At 31.4% G+C, this 19,411-nt stretch overlaps 1 protein-coding gene across 3 annotated transcripts in view; it reads right to left on the bottom strand.

The window, feature by feature from the left end:
* LOC127418406 (N-terminal kinase-like protein) overlaps positions 1–9,220 on the bottom strand; it is a 46,760-nt gene extending 37,540 nt beyond the window's left edge. For all 3 annotated transcript variants that reach the window (XR_007893423.1, XM_051659058.1, XM_051659059.1), the window contains exon 1: positions 9,073–9,220. Coding sequence is in view for 2 of the 3 variants with exons in the window: in XM_051659058.1 (XP_051515018.1) it covers positions 9,073–9,180 (108 nt within the window). In the remaining variant the exon portion in view is untranslated. The remainder of the gene's footprint in view (positions 1–9,072) is intronic.
* Positions 9,221–19,411: the final 10,191 nt, after the last annotated feature.

The following is a 19,411-nucleotide window of genomic DNA, read 5'->3' as shown; positions in this document are numbered from 1 at the left end:
TTAACGATATGACGTCAGTAATTCTGATAAATGATAATTAGATGCAGTTATTAATGATATGACATGTCAGTAATTCTGATAAATGATAATTAGATGCAGTTATTATTGATATGACATGTCAGTAATTCTGATAAATGATAATTAGATGCAGTTATTAATGATATGACATGTCAGTAATTCTGATAAATGATAATTAGATGCAGTTATTAATGATATGACATGTCAGTAATTCTGATAAATGATAATTAGATGCAGTTATTAATGATACGACATGTCAGTAAATCTGATAAATGATAATTAGATGCAGTTATTAATGATATGACGTCAGTAATTCTGATAAATTATAATTAGATGCAGTTATTATTGATATGACAAATCAGAAATTCTGGTAAATGATAATTAGATGGAGTTATTAATGATATGACATGTCAGTAATTCTGATAAATGATAATTAGATGGAGTTATTAATGATATGACATGTCAGTAATTCTGATAAATGATAATTAGATGCAGTTATTATTGCTATGACATATCAGTAATTCTGATCAATGATAATTAGATGCAGTTATTAATGACGTCAGTAATTCTGAAAAATGATAATTAGATGCAGTTATTAATGATACGACATGTCAGTAAATCTGGTAAATGATAATTAGATGCAGTTATTAATGATATGACATGTCAGTAAATCTGATAAATGATAATTAGATGCAGTTATTATTGATATGACATATCAGTAATTCTGATAAATGATAATTAGATGCCGTTATTAATGATATGTCAGTAATTCTGATAAATGATAATTAGATGCAGTTATTAATGATATGACATGTCAGTAATTCTGATAAATGATAATTAGATGCAGTTATTAATGATATGACATACAGCAATTCGGATAAATGATAATTAGATGCAGTTATTAATGATATGACGTGTCAGTAATTCTGATAAATGATAATTAGATGCAGTTATTGATGATATGACGTCAGTAATTCTGATAAATTATAATTAGATGCAGTTATTAATGATATGACATGTCAGTAATTCTGATAAATGATAAGTAGATGCAGTTATTAATGATATGACATGTCAGTAATTCTGATAAATGATAATTAGATGCAGTTATTAATGATATGACATGTCAGTAATTCTGATAAATGATAATTAGATGCAGTTATTAATGATATGACGTCAGTAATTCTGATAAATGATAATTAGATGCAGTTATTAATGATATAATTTGTCAGTAATTCTGGTAAATGATAATTAGATGCAGTTATTATTGATATGACATGTCAGTAATTCCGATAAATGATAATTAGATGCAGTTATTAATGATATGACATGTCAGTAATTCTGATAAATGATAATTAGATGCAGTTATTAATGATATGACATGTCAGTAATTCTGGTAAATGATAATTAGATGCAGTTATTAATGATATGATGTCAGTAATTCTGATAAATGATAATTAGATGCAGTTATTATTGATATGACATGTCAGTAATTCTGGTAAATTATAATTAGATGGAGTTATTAATGATATGACATGTCAGTAATTCTGGTAAATGATAATTAGATGCAGTTATTAATGATATGATGTCAGTAATTCTGATAAATGATAATTAGATGCAGTTATTATTGATATGACATGTCAGTAATTCTGGTAAATTATAATTAGATGGAGTTATTAATGATATGACATGTCAGTAATTCTGATTAAAGATAATTAGATGCAGTTATTATTGATATGACATATCAGTAATTCTGATAAATGATAATTAGATGCAGTTATTAATGATATGTCAGTAATTCTGATAAATGATAATTAGATGCAGTTATTAATGATATGATGTCAGTAATTCTGATAAATGATAATTAAATGCAGTTATTAATTATATGACATATCAGTAATTCTGATAAATGATAATTAGATGCAGTTATTAATGATATGACGTCAGTAATTCTGATAAATTATAATTAGATGCAGTTATTATTGATATGACAAATCAGTAATTCTGATAAATGATAATTAGATGCAGTTGTTGATGATATGACGTCAGTAATTCTGGTAAATGATAATTAGATGCAGTTATTAATGATATGACGTCAGTAATTCTGATAAATGATAATTAGATGCAGTTATTAATGATATGACATGTCAGTAAATCTGGTAAATGATAATTAGATGCAGTTATTAATGATATGACGCAAGTAATTCTGGTAAATGATAATTAGATGCAGTTATTAATGATATGACGTCAGTAATTCTGATAAATGATAATTAGATGCAGTTATTAATGATATGACATGTCAGTAATTCTGATAAATGATAATTAGATGCAGTTATTAATGATACGACATGTCAGTAAATCTGATAAATGATAATTAGATGCAGTTATTAATGATATGACGTCAGTAATTCTGATAAATTATAATTAGATGCAGTTATGATTGATATGACAAATCAGAAATTCTGGTAAATGATAATTAGATGGAGTTATTAATGATATGACATGTCAGTAATTCTGATAAATGATAATTAGATGCAGTTATTATTGCTATGACATATCAGTAATTCTGATCAATGATAATTAGATGCAGTTATTAATGACGTCAGTAATTCTGAAAAATGATAATTAGATGCAGTTATTAATGATACGACATGTCAGTAAATCTGGTAAATGATAATTAGATGCAGTTATTAATGATATGACATGTCAGTAATTCTGATAAATGATAATTAGATGCAGTTATTATTGATATGACATATCAGTAATTCTGATAAATGATAATTAGATGCAGTTATTAATGATATGTCAGTAATTCTGATAAATGATAATTAGATGCAGTTATTAATGATATGATGTCAGTAATTCTGATAAATGATAATTAAATGCAGTTATTAATTATATGACATATCAGTAATTCTGATAAATGATAATTAGATGCAGTTATTAATGATATGACGTCAGTAATTCTGATAAATTATAATTAGATGCAGTTATTATTGATATGACAAATCAGTAATTCTGATAAATGATAATTAGATGCAGTTGTTGATGATATGACGTCAGTAATTCTGGTAAATGATAATTAGATGCAGTTATTAATGATATGACGTCAGTAATTCTGATAAATGATAATTAGATGCAGTTATTAATGATATGACATGTCAGTAAATCTGGTAAATGATAATTAGATGCAGTTATTAATGATATGACGCAAGTAATTCTGGTAAATGATAATTAGATGCAGTTATTAACGATATGACGTCAGTAATTCTGATAAATGATAATTAGATGCAGTTATTAATGATATGACATGTCAGTAATTCTGATAAATGATAATTAGATGCAGTTATTATTGATATGACATGTCAGTAATTCTGATAAATGATAATTAGATGCAGTTATTAATGATATGACATGTCAGTAATTCTGATAAATGATAATTAGATGCAGTTATTAATGATATGACATGTCAGTAATTCTGATAAATGATAATTAGATGCAGTTATTAATGATACGACATGTCAGTAAATCTGATAAATGATAATTAGATGCAGTTATTAATGATATGACGTCAGTAATTCTGATAAATTATAATTAGATGCAGTTATTATTGATATGACAAATCAGAAATTCTGGTAAATGATAATTAGATGGAGTTATTAATGATATGACATGTCAGTAATTCTGATAAATGATAATTAGATGGAGTTATTAATGATATGACATGTCAGTAATTCTGATAAATGATAATTAGATGCAGTTATTATTGCTATGACATATCAGTAATTCTGATCAATGATAATTAGATGCAGTTATTAATGACGTCAGTAATTCTGAAAAATTATAATTAGATGCAGTTATTAATGATACGACATGTCAGTAAATCTGGTAAATGATAATTAGATGCAGTTATTAATGATATGACATGTCAGTAAATCTGATAAATGATAATTAGATGCAGTTATTATTGATATGACATATCAGTAATTCTGATAAATGATAATTAGATGCCGTTATTAATGATATGTCAGTAATTCTGATAAATGATAATTAGATGCAGTTATTAATGATATGACATGTCAGTAATTCTGATAAATGATAATTAGATGCAGTTATTAATGATATGACATACAGCAATTCGGATAAATGATAATTAGATGCAGTTATTAATGATATGACGTGTCAGTAATTCTGATAAATGATAATTAGATGCAGTTATTGATGATATGACGTCAGTAATTCTGATAAATTATAATTAGATGCAGTTATTAATGATATGACATGTCAGTAATTCTGATAAATGATAAGTAGATGCAGTTATTAATGATATGACATGTCAGTAATTCTGATAAATGATAATTAGATGCAGTTATTAATGATATGACATGTCAGTAATTCTGATAAATGATAATTAGATGCAGTTATTAATGATATGACGTCAGTAATTCTGATAAATGATAATTAGATGCAGTTATTAATGATATAATTTGTCAGTAATTCTGGTAAATGATAATTAGATGCAGTTATTATTGATATGACATGTCAGTAATTCCGATAAATGATAATTAGATGCAGTTATTAATGATATGACATGTCAGTAATTCTGATAAATGATAATTAGATGCAGTTATTAATGATATGACATGTCAGTAATTCTGGTAAATGATAATTAGATGCAGTTATTAATGATATGATGTCAGTAATTCTGATAAATGATAATTAGATGCAGTTATTATTGATATGACATGTCAGTAATTCTGGTAAATTATAATTAGATGGAGTTATTAATGATATGACATGTCAGTAATTCTGGTAAATGATAATTAGATGCAGTTATTAATGATATGATGTCAGTAATTCTGATAAATGATAATTAGATGCAGTTATTATTGATATGACATGTCAGTAATTCTGGTAAATTATAATTAGATGGAGTTATTAATGATATGACATGTCAGTAATTCTGATTAAAGATAATTAGATGCAGTTATTATTGATATGACATATCAGTAATTCTGATAAATGATAATTAGATGCAGTTATTAATGATATGTCAGTAATTCTGATAAATGATAATTAGATGCAGTTATTAATGATATGATGTCAGTAATTCTGATAAATGATAATTAAATGCAGTTATTAATTATATGACATATCAGTAATTCTGATAAATGATAATTAGATGCAGTTATTAATGATATGACGTCAGTAATTCTGATAAATTATAATTAGATGCAGTTATTATTGATATGACAAATCAGTAATTCTGATAAATGATAATTAGATGCAGTTGTTGATGATATGACGTCAGTAATTCTGGTAAATGATAATTAGATGCAGTTATTAATGATATGACGTCAGTAATTCTGATAAATGATAATTAGATGCAGTTATTAATGATATGACATGTCAGTAAATCTGGTAAATGATAATTAGATGCAGTTATTAATGATATGACGCAAGTAATTCTGGTAAATGATAATTAGATGCAGTTATTAATGATATGACGTCAGTAATTCTGATAAATGATAATTAGATGCAGTTATTAATGGTATGACATGTCAGTAATTCTGATAAATGATAATTAGATGCAGTTATTAATGATACGACATGTCAGTAAATCTGATAAATGATAATTAGATGCAGTTATTAATGATATGACGTCAGTAATTCTGATAAATTATAATTAGATGCAGTTATGATTGATATGACAAATCAGAAATTCTGGTAAATGATAATTAGATGGAGTTATTAATGATATGACATGTCAGTAATTCTGATAAATGATAATTAGATGCAGTTATTATTGCTATGACATATCAGTAATTCTGATCAATGATAATTAGATGCAGTTATTAATGACGTCAGTAATTCTGAAAAATGATAATTAGATGCAGTTATTAATGATACGACATGTCAGTAAATCTGGTAAATGATAATTAGATGCAGTTATTAATGATATGACATGTCAGTAATTCTGATAAATGATAATTAGATGCAGTTATTATTGATATGACATATCAGTAATTCTGATAAATGATAATTAGATGCAGTTATTAATGATATGTCAGTAATTCTGATAAATGATAATTAGATGCAGTTATTAATGATATGATGTCAGTAATTCTGATAAATGATAATTAAATGCAGTTATTAATTATATGACATATCAGTAATTCTGATAAATGATAATTAGATGCAGTTATTAATGATATGACGTCAGTAATTCTGATAAATTATAATTAGATGCAGTTATTATTGATATGACAAATCAGTAATTCTGATAAATGATAATTAGATGCAGTTGTTGATGATATGACGTCAGTAATTCTGGTAAATGATAATTAGATGCAGTTATTAATGATATGACGTCAGTAATTCTGATAAATGATAATTAGATGCAGTTATTAATGATATGACATGTCAGTAAATCTGGTAAATGATAATTAGATGCAGTTATTAATGATATGACGCAAGTAATTCTGGTAAATGATAATTAGATGCAGTTATTAACGATATGACGTCAGTAATTCTGATAAATGATAATTAGATGCAGTTATTAATGATATGACATGTCAGTAATTCTGATAAATGATAATTAGATGCAGTTATTATTGATATGACATGTCAGTAATTCTGATAAATGATAATTAGATGCAGTTATTAATGATATGACATGTCAGTAATTCTGATAAATGATAATTAGATGCAGTTATTAATGATATGACATGTCAGTAATTCTGATAAATGATAATTAGATGCAGTTATTAATGATACGACATGTCAGTAAATCTGATAAATGATAATTAGATGCAGTTATTAATGATATGACGTCAGTAATTCTGATAAATTATAATTAGATGCAGTTATTATTGATATGACAAATCAGAAATTCTGGTAAATGATAATTAGATGGAGTTATTAATGATATGACATGTCAGTAATTCTGATAAATGATAATTAGATGGAGTTATTAATGATATGACATGTCAGTAATTCTGATAAATGATAATTAGATGCAGTTATTATTGCTATGACATATCAGTAATTCTGATCAATGATAATTAGATGCAGTTATTAATGACGTCAGTAATTCTGAAAAATTATAATTAGATGCAGTTATTAATGATACGACATGTCAGTAAATCTGGTAAATGATAATTAGATGCAGTTATTAATGATATGACATGTCAGTAAATCTGATAAATGATAATTAGATGCAGTTATTATTGATATGACATATCAGTAATTCTGATAAATGATAATTAGATGCCGTTATTAATGATATGTCAGTAATTCTGATAAATGATAATTAGATGCAGTTATTAATGATATGACATGTCAGTAATTCTGATAAATGATAATTAGATGCAGTTATTAATGATATGACATACAGCAATTCGGATAAATGATAATTAGATGCAGTTATTAATGATATGACGTGTCAGTAATTCTGATAAATGATAATTAGATGCAGTTATTGATGATATGACGTCAGTAATTCTGATAAATTATAATTAGATGCAGTTATTAATGATATGACATGTCAGTAATTCTGATAAATGATAAGTAGATGCAGTTATTAATGATATGACATGTCAGTAATTCTGATAAATGATAATTAGATGCAGTTATTAATGATATGACATGTCAGTAATTCTGATAAATGATAATTAGATGCAGTTATTAATGATATGACGTCAGTAATTCTGATAAATGATAATTAGATGCAGTTATTAATGATATAATTTGTCAGTAATTCTGGTAAATGATAATTAGATGCAGTTATTATTGATATGACATGTCAGTAATTCCGATAAATGATAATTAGATGCAGTTATTAATGATATGACATGTCAGTAATTCTGGTAAATGATAATTAGATGCAGTTATTAATGATATGATGTCAGTAATTCTGATAAATGATAATTAGATGCAGTTATTAATGATATGACATGTCAGTAATTCTGATAAATGATAATTAGATGCAGTTATTAATGATATGACATGTCAGTAATTCTGGTAAATGATAATTAGATGCAGTTATTAATGATATGATGTCAGTAATTCTGATAAATGATAATTAGATGCAGTTATTATTGATATGACATGTCAGTAATTCTGGTAAATTATAATTAGATGGAGTTATTAATGATATGACATGTCAGTAATTCTGATAAAAGATAATTAGATGGAGTTATTAATGATATGACATGTCAGTAATTCTGATAAATGATAATTAGATGCAGTTATTAATGATATGACATGTCAGTAATTCTGGTAAATGATAATTAGATGCAGTTATTAATGATATGACATGTCAGTAATTCTGGTAAATGATAATTAGATGCAGTTATTAATGATATGACATGTCAGTAATTCTGGTAAATGATAATTAGATGCAGTTATTAATGATATGACATGTCAGTAATTCTGGTAAATGATAATTAGATGCAGTTATTAATGATATGACATGTCAGTAATTCTGGTAAATGATAATTAGATGCAGTTATTAATGATACGACATGTCAGTAATGCTGGTAAATGATCAGATCCAGTTTTAAGACTGGACACTTGTACTGTAAACATTAGCACGACAGCTTTTCTCAGCTATTTACCTCATCACACATAAATGCATAAGTGATGGCAGTTGACAACCGATAGAAAATAAACAGAAACAATCAGATTGGTGCTACCGATTGTGCTTAGTCACATAATCATTGAGCTCTTTAATATGAGAGCAGTTTTTTGTTGACGTGGCCACAGAAACGTAACGAGGCTGCACGAGTGATTAAATGACAAAACAAAAACAAAAATTGTTTTCTACAATTAATGGTTTTATAATCTAACTAGTACATCCCACAACGATACTGACCCCTGACTACTGAAACGTATAACCTGTCAAAGAAACACAGGGTGTTTTGAGCCCTCTGTGTCTTTGCTGTACTACCCGCTGATGCGCGATGCTAAGCGAGACACAGTTCAAACTCGAGACCGGGGCCTCGGCGGCCTGTTTCGACGATTTATGTGTTTAAAATAAATGTCAGCTTATTTTACCTTGCGCTTGCCCCGACTAAGGGTCCAAATGCCTGACTTTTCTTGGTTCTTGGATAAAATGTCATAGTTGAAGTCTTTGATAGGATCCCGTGCGAAAAATGACCACATCCTTCCCCGTCAGTCCAGCCCACGGTGTTGCTGTAAGACGGATGGCGGGCCGCTAGAGGGCGAAACTGCTTCGTGACGGACCGGCCACTCGTAGTCACATGACCGGGATCTTTCCAGAGATTTTTTTTAACGATTGCGAATGATGCGTGCTTTTTTTCACTTTCTACGCTCCTAAGCAAATAAAAGCAGCAGATGAGCTGGCAGTTAAAGGGACAGTTCACCCCAAAATGAAAATTCTTTCATCATTTACTCACCCTCGTGTAGTTCTAGATCCGCATGACTTTCTTCCGTGGAACACAAAGAGGAACGTCAGTGTCCCAAATGACGTGCTATATGCACTCAGCCATGTAGTGTATAAATTTGTGCAGTGTCACAACAAATAGAACACTAAATGTTTTTACTACACAGAGGCAAAGTCTGTTTTTCAGCTGACGGAAGTGACGTTTCATACGCATGCAATGTGTTGCCACTAGATTAAGCATGTTAGCCAAACTCTTTTATCTCAAATAATGTACATATTCACACAATGTGGGGTTATGGTAAATCATTTAACTCACATTTGCAAGTGCTTTCTTTACAGAAGTTTCACTAGTTGCCACATTCACCATTATTATCATTTGTCAAGCCAACATCACAGCCAGGTTATACCACTCCTTCTGCTACGTATGGCAAGCCGTAACCACTGAGGGCATAAAGTGTCCAACTTTCCACACTCCGTTATTTTGATTGAAGTAGTACTACATCATCCAGGTACTCGTTTTGCACTTCTTTTTGTTGCATTTTCAGTGTGAACATATTACTCGGACTACTTAAGGGCAAATTATACTTCGGGTGTGCGCATTACGGATCGCTCTGCGCACAGTACTGTATGTGTGATGCAAATTGTGTCATCAGCACAGCCACGCGCCACCTAGATTTTCTTGACTCATGCACATGGTCCTCAGCTGTACACGTCATCTGCACATGCGCTGGCCAATGACCATACCAAAAGAGTGTCACAAAACAGTTGTAGTGAGCATGCGTCGCATTCCAATCGTTCACGGTCAGAAAAGTATACTCAGAAAGGCAATGCGGTCGGTCAGGCATAAAAACAAAGTATACCTGGGCCTTTACACTACAAAATGGAAGTGCAGAAGTGTGCAGTTTGGAACGCACCTAGAATGTTAGCTTAAGTCACCATTCACTTTCACTCAATGGAAAATAGATGCAATGAAACTGAATGGTGACTGAGGCTAACATTCTGCCTTAAATCTGGTTTTGTGTTCCACAGGAGAAAGTCATGTGGATTTGAACTACATGAGGGTGAATTAATGATGACAGAATTTTCATTTCTGGGTGAAGTATTCCTTTAAGGGACTCTTAAGGAACCTGTGGTGTCATGATTATATCTTACAGAAGTCATTTAACAAAATTGTTTAAGTCTTTACTGAATCCATACAAGGTGTAGGATCAATTTCGAGACCTGAGAGGTGGCGATATTGATGTTGGGGACCACTTACATTTCATCTTGTGGAATTTATAACTGTAATTGACTGGCATTGTTATTCATAGTGAAGGATCTAAAGATCTAATTTAAGTTTCTTAAAAGCAACCTGTGTGTGTTGTTTGATTTTTGTTATTTTCTAAATATTTATTCATTTAATTATGTTCATTTATTATTGACCTATATATTTTACTTTTCAATGTGTATTGTTTCTTGAAATTTTTTGCTATTGTTGTTTGACCTTATGTTGTGCTATATTGTCTTCACAAGTGAGAGATAAGAGGTGTTCTCCATTACAAGGTCACAAGACAATGCTGAGCAGCAGAAATTTCCTACTGCCTTTGCTTGTTACAAAAAACACATTGTTGAATTGTGCTGGTGTGAAAAAGTCAGACTGACTCAACTAAGATTTTTTTACAAATTTCTGCTCATGTTTACTATCACTTTGTCTCCTGTCAGTCTCTTTGCTGTTAGAGGAGTTAACATGACTTTGAATACCAGACAAAAATCTCCTGACAGAGAGAAATCCAGTAAGAAATTAACTGGATCTAACAGCAGCCTGTGATATACAGTACATTGTTCAAATTGTTTTTCATATTTTCAAGGACAACTTTAAATAAAGGCATGTTCTGCTATATCAACATATAGTATATTTCTCAGATTTAATTAAAATTCAGATCATTAACTTCTGACTTTTAGCTGAAGTCCAGTTTCACAATTACTATTGTGAATTTTTTAAATTCTGATGTAGATTAAAAAAAAAAAAAGTTTTGCACATGGATCCAATCAATCTGTTTTTAGCCATGTTTGTTTACACCATTAACCTGATAGATAAACAAATTAATTGTGATATTAGAAGGGGTGAGTTGGGAGCCAGGTGTCAACCCCAGTTTGTTTTTCTGTTTGTCATTTGACGTTCACAATGCGTCTCTTCTGCGAGAAACAGTATCGCCTCTGCACAGAAAATAAAGTTATCTATGGGGTCCTACGACAATTGTTTTTATTAATTGGGGCCTGGATAACTCAGCAAGTATGGACGCTGACTACCACCCCTGGAGTCGCGAGTTCGAATCCATGGTGTGCTGACTGATTCCAGCCAGGTCTCCTAAGCAACCAAATTGTCCCGGTTGCTAGGGAGGGTAGAGTCACATGGGGTAACCTCCTCATGGTCGCAATTAGTGGTTCTCGCTCTCAATGGGGTGTGTGGTAAGTTGTGCATAGATTGTGGAAGGTAGCATGAGCCTCCACATGCTGGGAGTCTCCGCAGTGTCATGCACAACGAACCACATGATAAGATGTGCGGACTGACTGTCTCAGAAGCGAAGGCAACTGAGATTCGTCCTCCGCCACCCGGACTGAGGTGAGTAACTGCGCCACCACGAGGACCTACTAAGTAGTGGGAATTGGGCATTCCAAATTGGGATAAAATAAAATAAAAATAAGGTCATAATAAGCTGAGGTTATTGCTGCTTCAAGGACAACAGCGGGCAGTCACATGCACTACATCTTTCTCAACACACTTGATTGTGATTGGTTAATGTTGTGTCTATACTGTACACCTATATACACAGAATGGCAAAGGGTCCAGCAGTTTATTAATTCTTTCCTTTATGAAGTTATTTTATTGAGTTTACTTGCATGCAGACATATAAATTGTAGTGTACTATAGGTTCGGTTTAAATAATTTTTTGCTTTTGTGTCTTTTCTACATACTCCTGTTTATTTTAGTGTTGTACTGCACCCAGAGCCGCTGAGCTCAGCATGAGCTGCATGGCAAGAATAGGATCAATGACGAAACTGTCCGCTCACTGCAGTATCTGGGCCGTGTCACCTCACGACTCACACTTGTAGTGTAAACTGTGTCATCTGTTAATATGGGTGTTCACGGAGGATGTGTAAACCCGGCATGACGCGCTGACCTGTACGCACGCACATGGCGGCACTCTCAGATCAGTTCACGTTCATTTTGAAATTAAAGTAATGTAGGTTCAAGCATTCGTGCAAATCCAAACATTAGTAACAGTTATATGTTATTATACAAATCTACAAACGCGGCACATAATAACAGAAAAGGAGATTATAGTGTTTCATGCGGAACATTGTAAACTTGTCAAATACACGTTGCCTTTTCTGTGTCGCAATAAAAGCTCCTTGTCAAGTTAAAGTAAATAGGACAGCACTTTTGGTGTCAAAATAAAAGCCCCAGGTGAAGGTGAAGTAAACAGGACATAAATATATTGCTTTTGTATAATGAAAATCTAATAATCAGCATAATAATGATAATTCTGCATTATATAATAAACATGACATGTCCCACAGTAATAATTTAGTATTACGCAATGTTCAACAATAAGTCAGCGAAGTGCCTGTGCACACCCTGTTCATTCACAAAAATGTATTTGTAAAAACATCTGAAGGTAAATAATGATTTTTATTAAGCTACTATGTATCACTGTATATGAAATATAAATATAAAAGTGCATATCAATGAAAATGATTGAAATTCAATCTCCTTGTGTTTATTTAATGAAAAACAAATTATTATATTTCAATTTAATGTCTTTAAAATGTTTGTACTTGGCTACAATGGCTGTTCAGATGAAATGATGGTTCCTCAGATTAAAAAAAACAAATTTGAGCCATTTTAGAGCAAATACATAATTATCGAGATGTATATATCGAATACAGTCAATAGGCGGAGATATAATTTACGACATATCCCCCAGCCCTACTTCAGATAAGCAGTTTGCTACATGGCCCAGTGTGGTATTAATCCCCGTAAAGATGTGACTGAATTAATACATAGTCTGTATGTGCTGCACACTTCAGAGTGCTCTTCTCTTGGTCATCACACACACACACACACACACACACACGATGATCATGATGAAGTGTTTTCAGTGTAAGAGCAGCTTCACACATTCATTTTGAAGTGCACATAACCTGACCTGTGTGAAGTTGGCCCCCAACCCAACGCAAAACGTAGGCAAAAAAGTCTCAATCGTTTGTGCTCCCTTTGTGCTGTAAAAATGTTCGTTTGTGCTGCTTCAGTTTTTTTAGATATTAAAAGAATATTTATAGGTCATTCTGAGGTCACTCAGCCCCCCCACATGCTCCAAATACACCCCAAATAGTCTCATTTGTTTGTGCTTCGTTTGTGCCGGTAAAAGTTTCATTTGTGTTGCTTCGATTTTTAAAGTATTAGACATTAATTACAGGCTTTGACGTCACCAGCCCCCCCATACTCTAAATTCACCCAAAATAAGCTAAATCATTTGTGCTTCGTTTGTGCCAGTAAAAGTTTCGTTTTTGCGACTGTCTTTTTTTTTTTTAACAATACAGTTGAAGTAATACGGTAAGATCCAAATGGCAAACCAAATCACATAAATAGTCGCATTAATTTAACTGTTACCTATCCACTGTGCGTTTTCAACTTTTGACAGACACAGCGGATCACAGGATGTGTGGAATGTAACACAAACTCCAAGGTGTGTTTTTACTTGTTACTGTATGTAGTTATGTGAATAACAGTAGTAATATTAACATTGTCATAAATACAGGCACCATAATCTGTTTGCTGTAGCTCTGTGTTTATACATACATAGGTTGTGTGTGTGTGTGTCTAGGCCTATACAGTACAGGTCAAAAGTTTGGAAACATTAAGATTTTTTAATGTTTTTGAAATAAGTCTCTTAATCTCACCAAGGCTTTATTTATTTGATAAAAAAATACAGTAAAAACAGTAATATTGTGAAACAGTACACTTTAAAATAGCTGTTTTCTGTTTTAAAATAATTTAAAATGTAATTTTATTTCTGTGATGTCAAAGCTGAATTTTCAGCATCATTACTCCAGTCTTCAGTGGTTTGTTTTTCTTTATTTTACTTGTATAGTTTATTTTATAGATTATACTCTATTCTTTTTTTCTATTTGTATTCTATATATGCTCTATATTTTATACTATGTGTTGGAATGACTATTGTCATGTTCATTGTTTGTAATGTGACTGGCATAATAAAAAAAAAAAAAAAAACTCCAGTGTTCAATGTTACATGATCCTTCAGAAATCATAGTAAAATGTTGATTTTGTGCTCAACTATTATCAATTATTACTGGTGCTCAATTATTAAGAATGGTTCTTATTTTATCAATGTTGAAAACCATTTTTGCATGCTTAATATTTCTGTGGAAACTGTGATACATTTTTGTGTGGATTCTTTGATGAATAGAAAGGTAAAAAGAACAGCATTTATTTGAAATAGAAATCTTTTTAACAATATAAATGTCTTTTCTGTCTCTTTTGATCAATTTAATGTGTCCTTGCTGAATAAAAGTATATATATATATATATATATATATATATATATATATATATATATATATTACTTACCCCAAACCTTTGAATGGTTGTGCATCATGGTTTCCACGAGAGAGAGAGAAAAAAAAAGCAGCACAACTGTTTTCAACTGATAATAATAATGAATGTACCTTGAGTAGCAAATCAGCATATTAGAATGATTTCTGAAGGATCATGTGACACTGAAGACTGAAGTAATGACAGCTTTGATCACAGGAATAAATTACAGTTTACTATATATTCAGATAGAAAACAACTGTTTTACATTGGAATATTTCACAAAATTACTGTTTTACTGTATTTTTGATCAAATAAATGCAGCCTTGGTGAGCAGAAGACTTCTTTCAGAAACATTAAAAAATCTTAATGTTTTCAAACTTTTGACTAGGACTATATGTATATATATATATATATATATATATATATATATATATATATATATATATATATAAAATGTGTATGTATGTGGAAACTTGTGACTCAATGAATTAAGCCAAAATGATTTTACTTTTGAAATGTAATTACTGTGTACTATCGAACATCCATTAACAAAAAAAAACTTAAACTTAAAAACGTGATGATTTCACGTGTCCAGATGCCAGGCTTAAAATTGTGTATTCCCTTTTTTGTGTTTTAGAGATCTTGTTGTTGTATTTAACCGTTTCAGGCATGAATTCAATCCATTTCTGAAATGGAACTTCAAGATCAAAAGTCCAGCAATCTTTTGATCTTGGTGAAAGGGACCCTGGCTCAAAATCAGTGTCATCACTACTGCCATTTGTTTCATGATCACATTCATGAGTAAACCCTAAAGCAGTCCAGATGTTGTGTCTATTTAATTTAACAAAAGTGTATAGAGCCTTTACAGTGATCTTGTTTTCTAGCTGCTTACTAAGCTCTGTGCAGATGCTCTGATTAGGAGTAGCTATGTTGCCATTTTGGACTATGGCCTCTTCTGATAAACACAGGACTGTGAAAATGGAATCTCTGTCGACTGTTGGTTTCTTGGCCATCTGGCATAAGCAAAACATAATTACCCACTTAAATAATCCTGACTCAAAATGTCATGTTCAGTATAAACTTGTCTTCATGTATTACTGTATTGGTCTGAATATAAGGATAATATAATATAGTAATAATATATCTTATATTAGGACCATTATGGTAATGTTGACCCCTAGATGCACAATGTATTAAAAAAAAATGGGTCACATGTGCAACTGTAATTAGCATATATTAGTATTAGCAATGAGATTTCTGTTCAATAAACATTGACAGTCTTAGCTCTTTTGAATGTTGTACCATTATTCTTGAAGTTAACAAATATTGTATCTGACAGTGTTAAAACATTGTACATACATTGGCCAGAAATTTGATTTAGTAAAGACTTTTGTAGTTTGATTTATAGTGACTTTCTCTACTAACTCTACACTAATTTCCACAAGAGCTTCTTGAACAGAAGTGTCACTTGCGCCTAGTGATGGCAGTGAAGTGTAGCAGATGATACTCCATGTAAATAAGTTCAATCAGGAAAGACCAGTGAATGAAGTAAAGATAATTGTTTATTGAACAAATGATGTGATGATTAGTCTTGACAGAATGTCTTCGGCAGTTCTACTCAAAAGTGTTCACATCGAGATTTGCACTTTTGTCCTCGTGCCCAGAGCTGAGCGAAAGTGAGTGACAAAAAAAAAAAGTCTGAGACACCAGATGAATATTGAACTGCTGCTGTCTGAACACCAATAAAGTTTGTAATAAACACCATAGCAACTACAAAAACCATTGATAAGGAGTTGTTGTATTAAAACATTTGATTGAAAATTTTCAGATTGAAATGACAAACCCGCAAATAAAATGCTCACTGCTCAAATCATACTGACTACACACAAAACAAGATAGACCTATTTTAGAAATATATAATATAGTAGCCTAATATATAGTAATCAGAATGACCGAGACTGCTACTAACCTCTATTTGATTTGTGACCATTAAGTGATCTATTTTATTCTGTCAGTATTGTATTCAATAAATATCAGCATTTATAATTCGCCTGTGTCTAATATTTAAAAAAACCGAAGCAGCACAAAGGAAACTTTTACAGTGAAGCACAAACAAACGAGACTATTTGGGGTGTATTTGGAGCATGTGGGGGGGCTGAGTGACCTCAGAATGACCTATAAATATTATTTTAATATCTAAAAAACTGAAGCAGCTCAAACGGAAATTTACAGCACAAACGATTGAGACTATTTTGCCAACGTTTTGCGTTGGGTGGGGGGCCAACTTCACACAGGTCATAAACCTGCAGATTAGATATTTAATTAAAATCACAGACATTTGAAGTTAATCACACTAGGATATAATCACAATTTTAATTCTATTAATTGTGCATTCAAATTAATTTTCTTACAAATGATATTCCATGACATTCTGGGTTTCTTAGCTAATGGCATTTTTATGACTAGATTCCATCCATGTTTTCTGCGTACTACAAATGGCAACCGCAGTATAAGCAGACTCCGATCGTTTAATTAACCTCGTTCGACCCCGCGTCCATGTGTGGGTGCTGTATTTTATAGTCGCCATATGCAACGCATAATTTAAATGAATTAAAACGGAGTGAATACTGTTCGCAAGACTCTACACTGTCATTTAAGGGTTGAACTTCTGCCTCACGTGACAACAGCATGACGTCGATTTCCGTGAAGCGCTTCTACTGGCGAGGCACTAACAAAAGTGCCTCTGGTAAGAAACCGCCAAGATTTTTTTTATTTTTTATTGGAACCTGTTGAAGTGTCTCTGGTTTCACTGATATGCCACAAAAAAAAAAAAAAAAAAAAAAAAAAAAAAAAAGATAAAAAGATGAAAATTCAAAACTTCTCTAAAGTTGAAAAACATTTTTCAACCATCACATCTGTGGGTCATTTCACTTGATTTGAACAAATTGTTATTTTATCACTGTATGAGACAGTTCTATTCATTAACATTAGTAAATGCATTCCTATACAGTTACTATGCATTTTCACATTGTGAATCAAAAGGTTCATCCAAAAGCTGAAAAAAGTTGCTTTCAGAGGCTTTGCATGGGAGTTAGGATGAAAATAAGGTGCATTTCAAACTGTTCTGAGACCAGTGCAGACAGACAGCACACTGGAGGTCATTCACTAAATAGGGAGCAAGGGTGCATCCTATAGCTTTCTATGGAGCGAAGTGCACTCACTCCTAAAATCCAACCAAAAGTTCAGTTTCATGCTTCAGATGTTGAGTGGTCCAAACATCATGTTTGGCAGACATGGGACAATGAAAATCAGTACACAGATTCAGAATTTAATAATGCAAAATCTTATTTTAACATGGTTGGCAAAACAATGTTGAAAAAAAAAAAAAACAAAAAAAAAAACCAACTTTCTATAGCTTGCCATTTAAAATTTCACAACGTCTAGCTGTCCACATATGCAGACATAAATAGGTTACGAATCAAAAAGGTAAATGGAAAATGCAGTCAAGTGGGGGATCTCGGGTTACTGAAAATTCACATCCTGAGGTATTAAAGCCTAATCACCACGATAACCACTAAGGTTGTGAATTAAATACATTTAAAAAAAATAAACCAACCATCATAGTGGCCTAAAATTTATAACTCAAATGACTTGTTAACAGCAATGTTAGAATGGGGGAAAAAAAAAAAAAATAAAGTTAACACTATAATACGCTGCAAAGTGGTCTCTTCAATAGACTGTACTGCAGTGGTTTTTGGATCGGACCAAAAACTCCAGACAACATGAGTTGTGGAAAATCAGATGTGATCTAGGAGCTTTATACCATTCATGCAATTGAAGAGTTAGCAAATCCATCCCTCACAGCTTCGTTGTCAAAGACTGCGCTAGCGTGAACAAGGTCCATTACAGTTCAGTAAACCGCAACAAATTATGCCAACGTGTTAAAAACAATGCTGGTTTATCAAACCATGTTGGGTTAACGCAGATGTCAAGTACTCATTAACTGGGATGCAAAAAAAAAAAAAAAAAAGACGACATCAGGCCATGGGCAAACAAAACCTTATTCACATGAAAATATTTTCACCCACTTAAATATAATTTGTGTTTAATTGATAAGCCCCACCAAGAAGAATTTATAAATTGATTAATGTTCTCCCTGTACACATGTTAAGAGTACTGTTTGAGCAGAGGTTAGACAAGCAAAGACACCGCAGGGAATCGAACCCCATCCTGAGAATCAGGAGTGCCTCCACCGGAGTCTTTTGCTTTTTTTCTTATGAGGTTAAAAAGCAAAACCTGAAGAAACAAATGAAGATTGTTCCCTCAGGAAAAGAAAAACCTCAAACCTACTGCTCTACAACACTTATAGGTTTTGAATTTTCTCTTCATTA

Source organism: Myxocyprinus asiaticus, chromosome 27, assembly GCF_019703515.2.
Source record: "Myxocyprinus asiaticus isolate MX2 ecotype Aquarium Trade chromosome 27, UBuf_Myxa_2, whole genome shotgun sequence".
In the NCBI taxonomy this organism is placed as follows: Eukaryota; Metazoa; Chordata; class Actinopteri; order Cypriniformes; family Catostomidae; genus Myxocyprinus; species Myxocyprinus asiaticus.
This window is presented reverse-complemented; position numbering and strand designations above follow the sequence as displayed.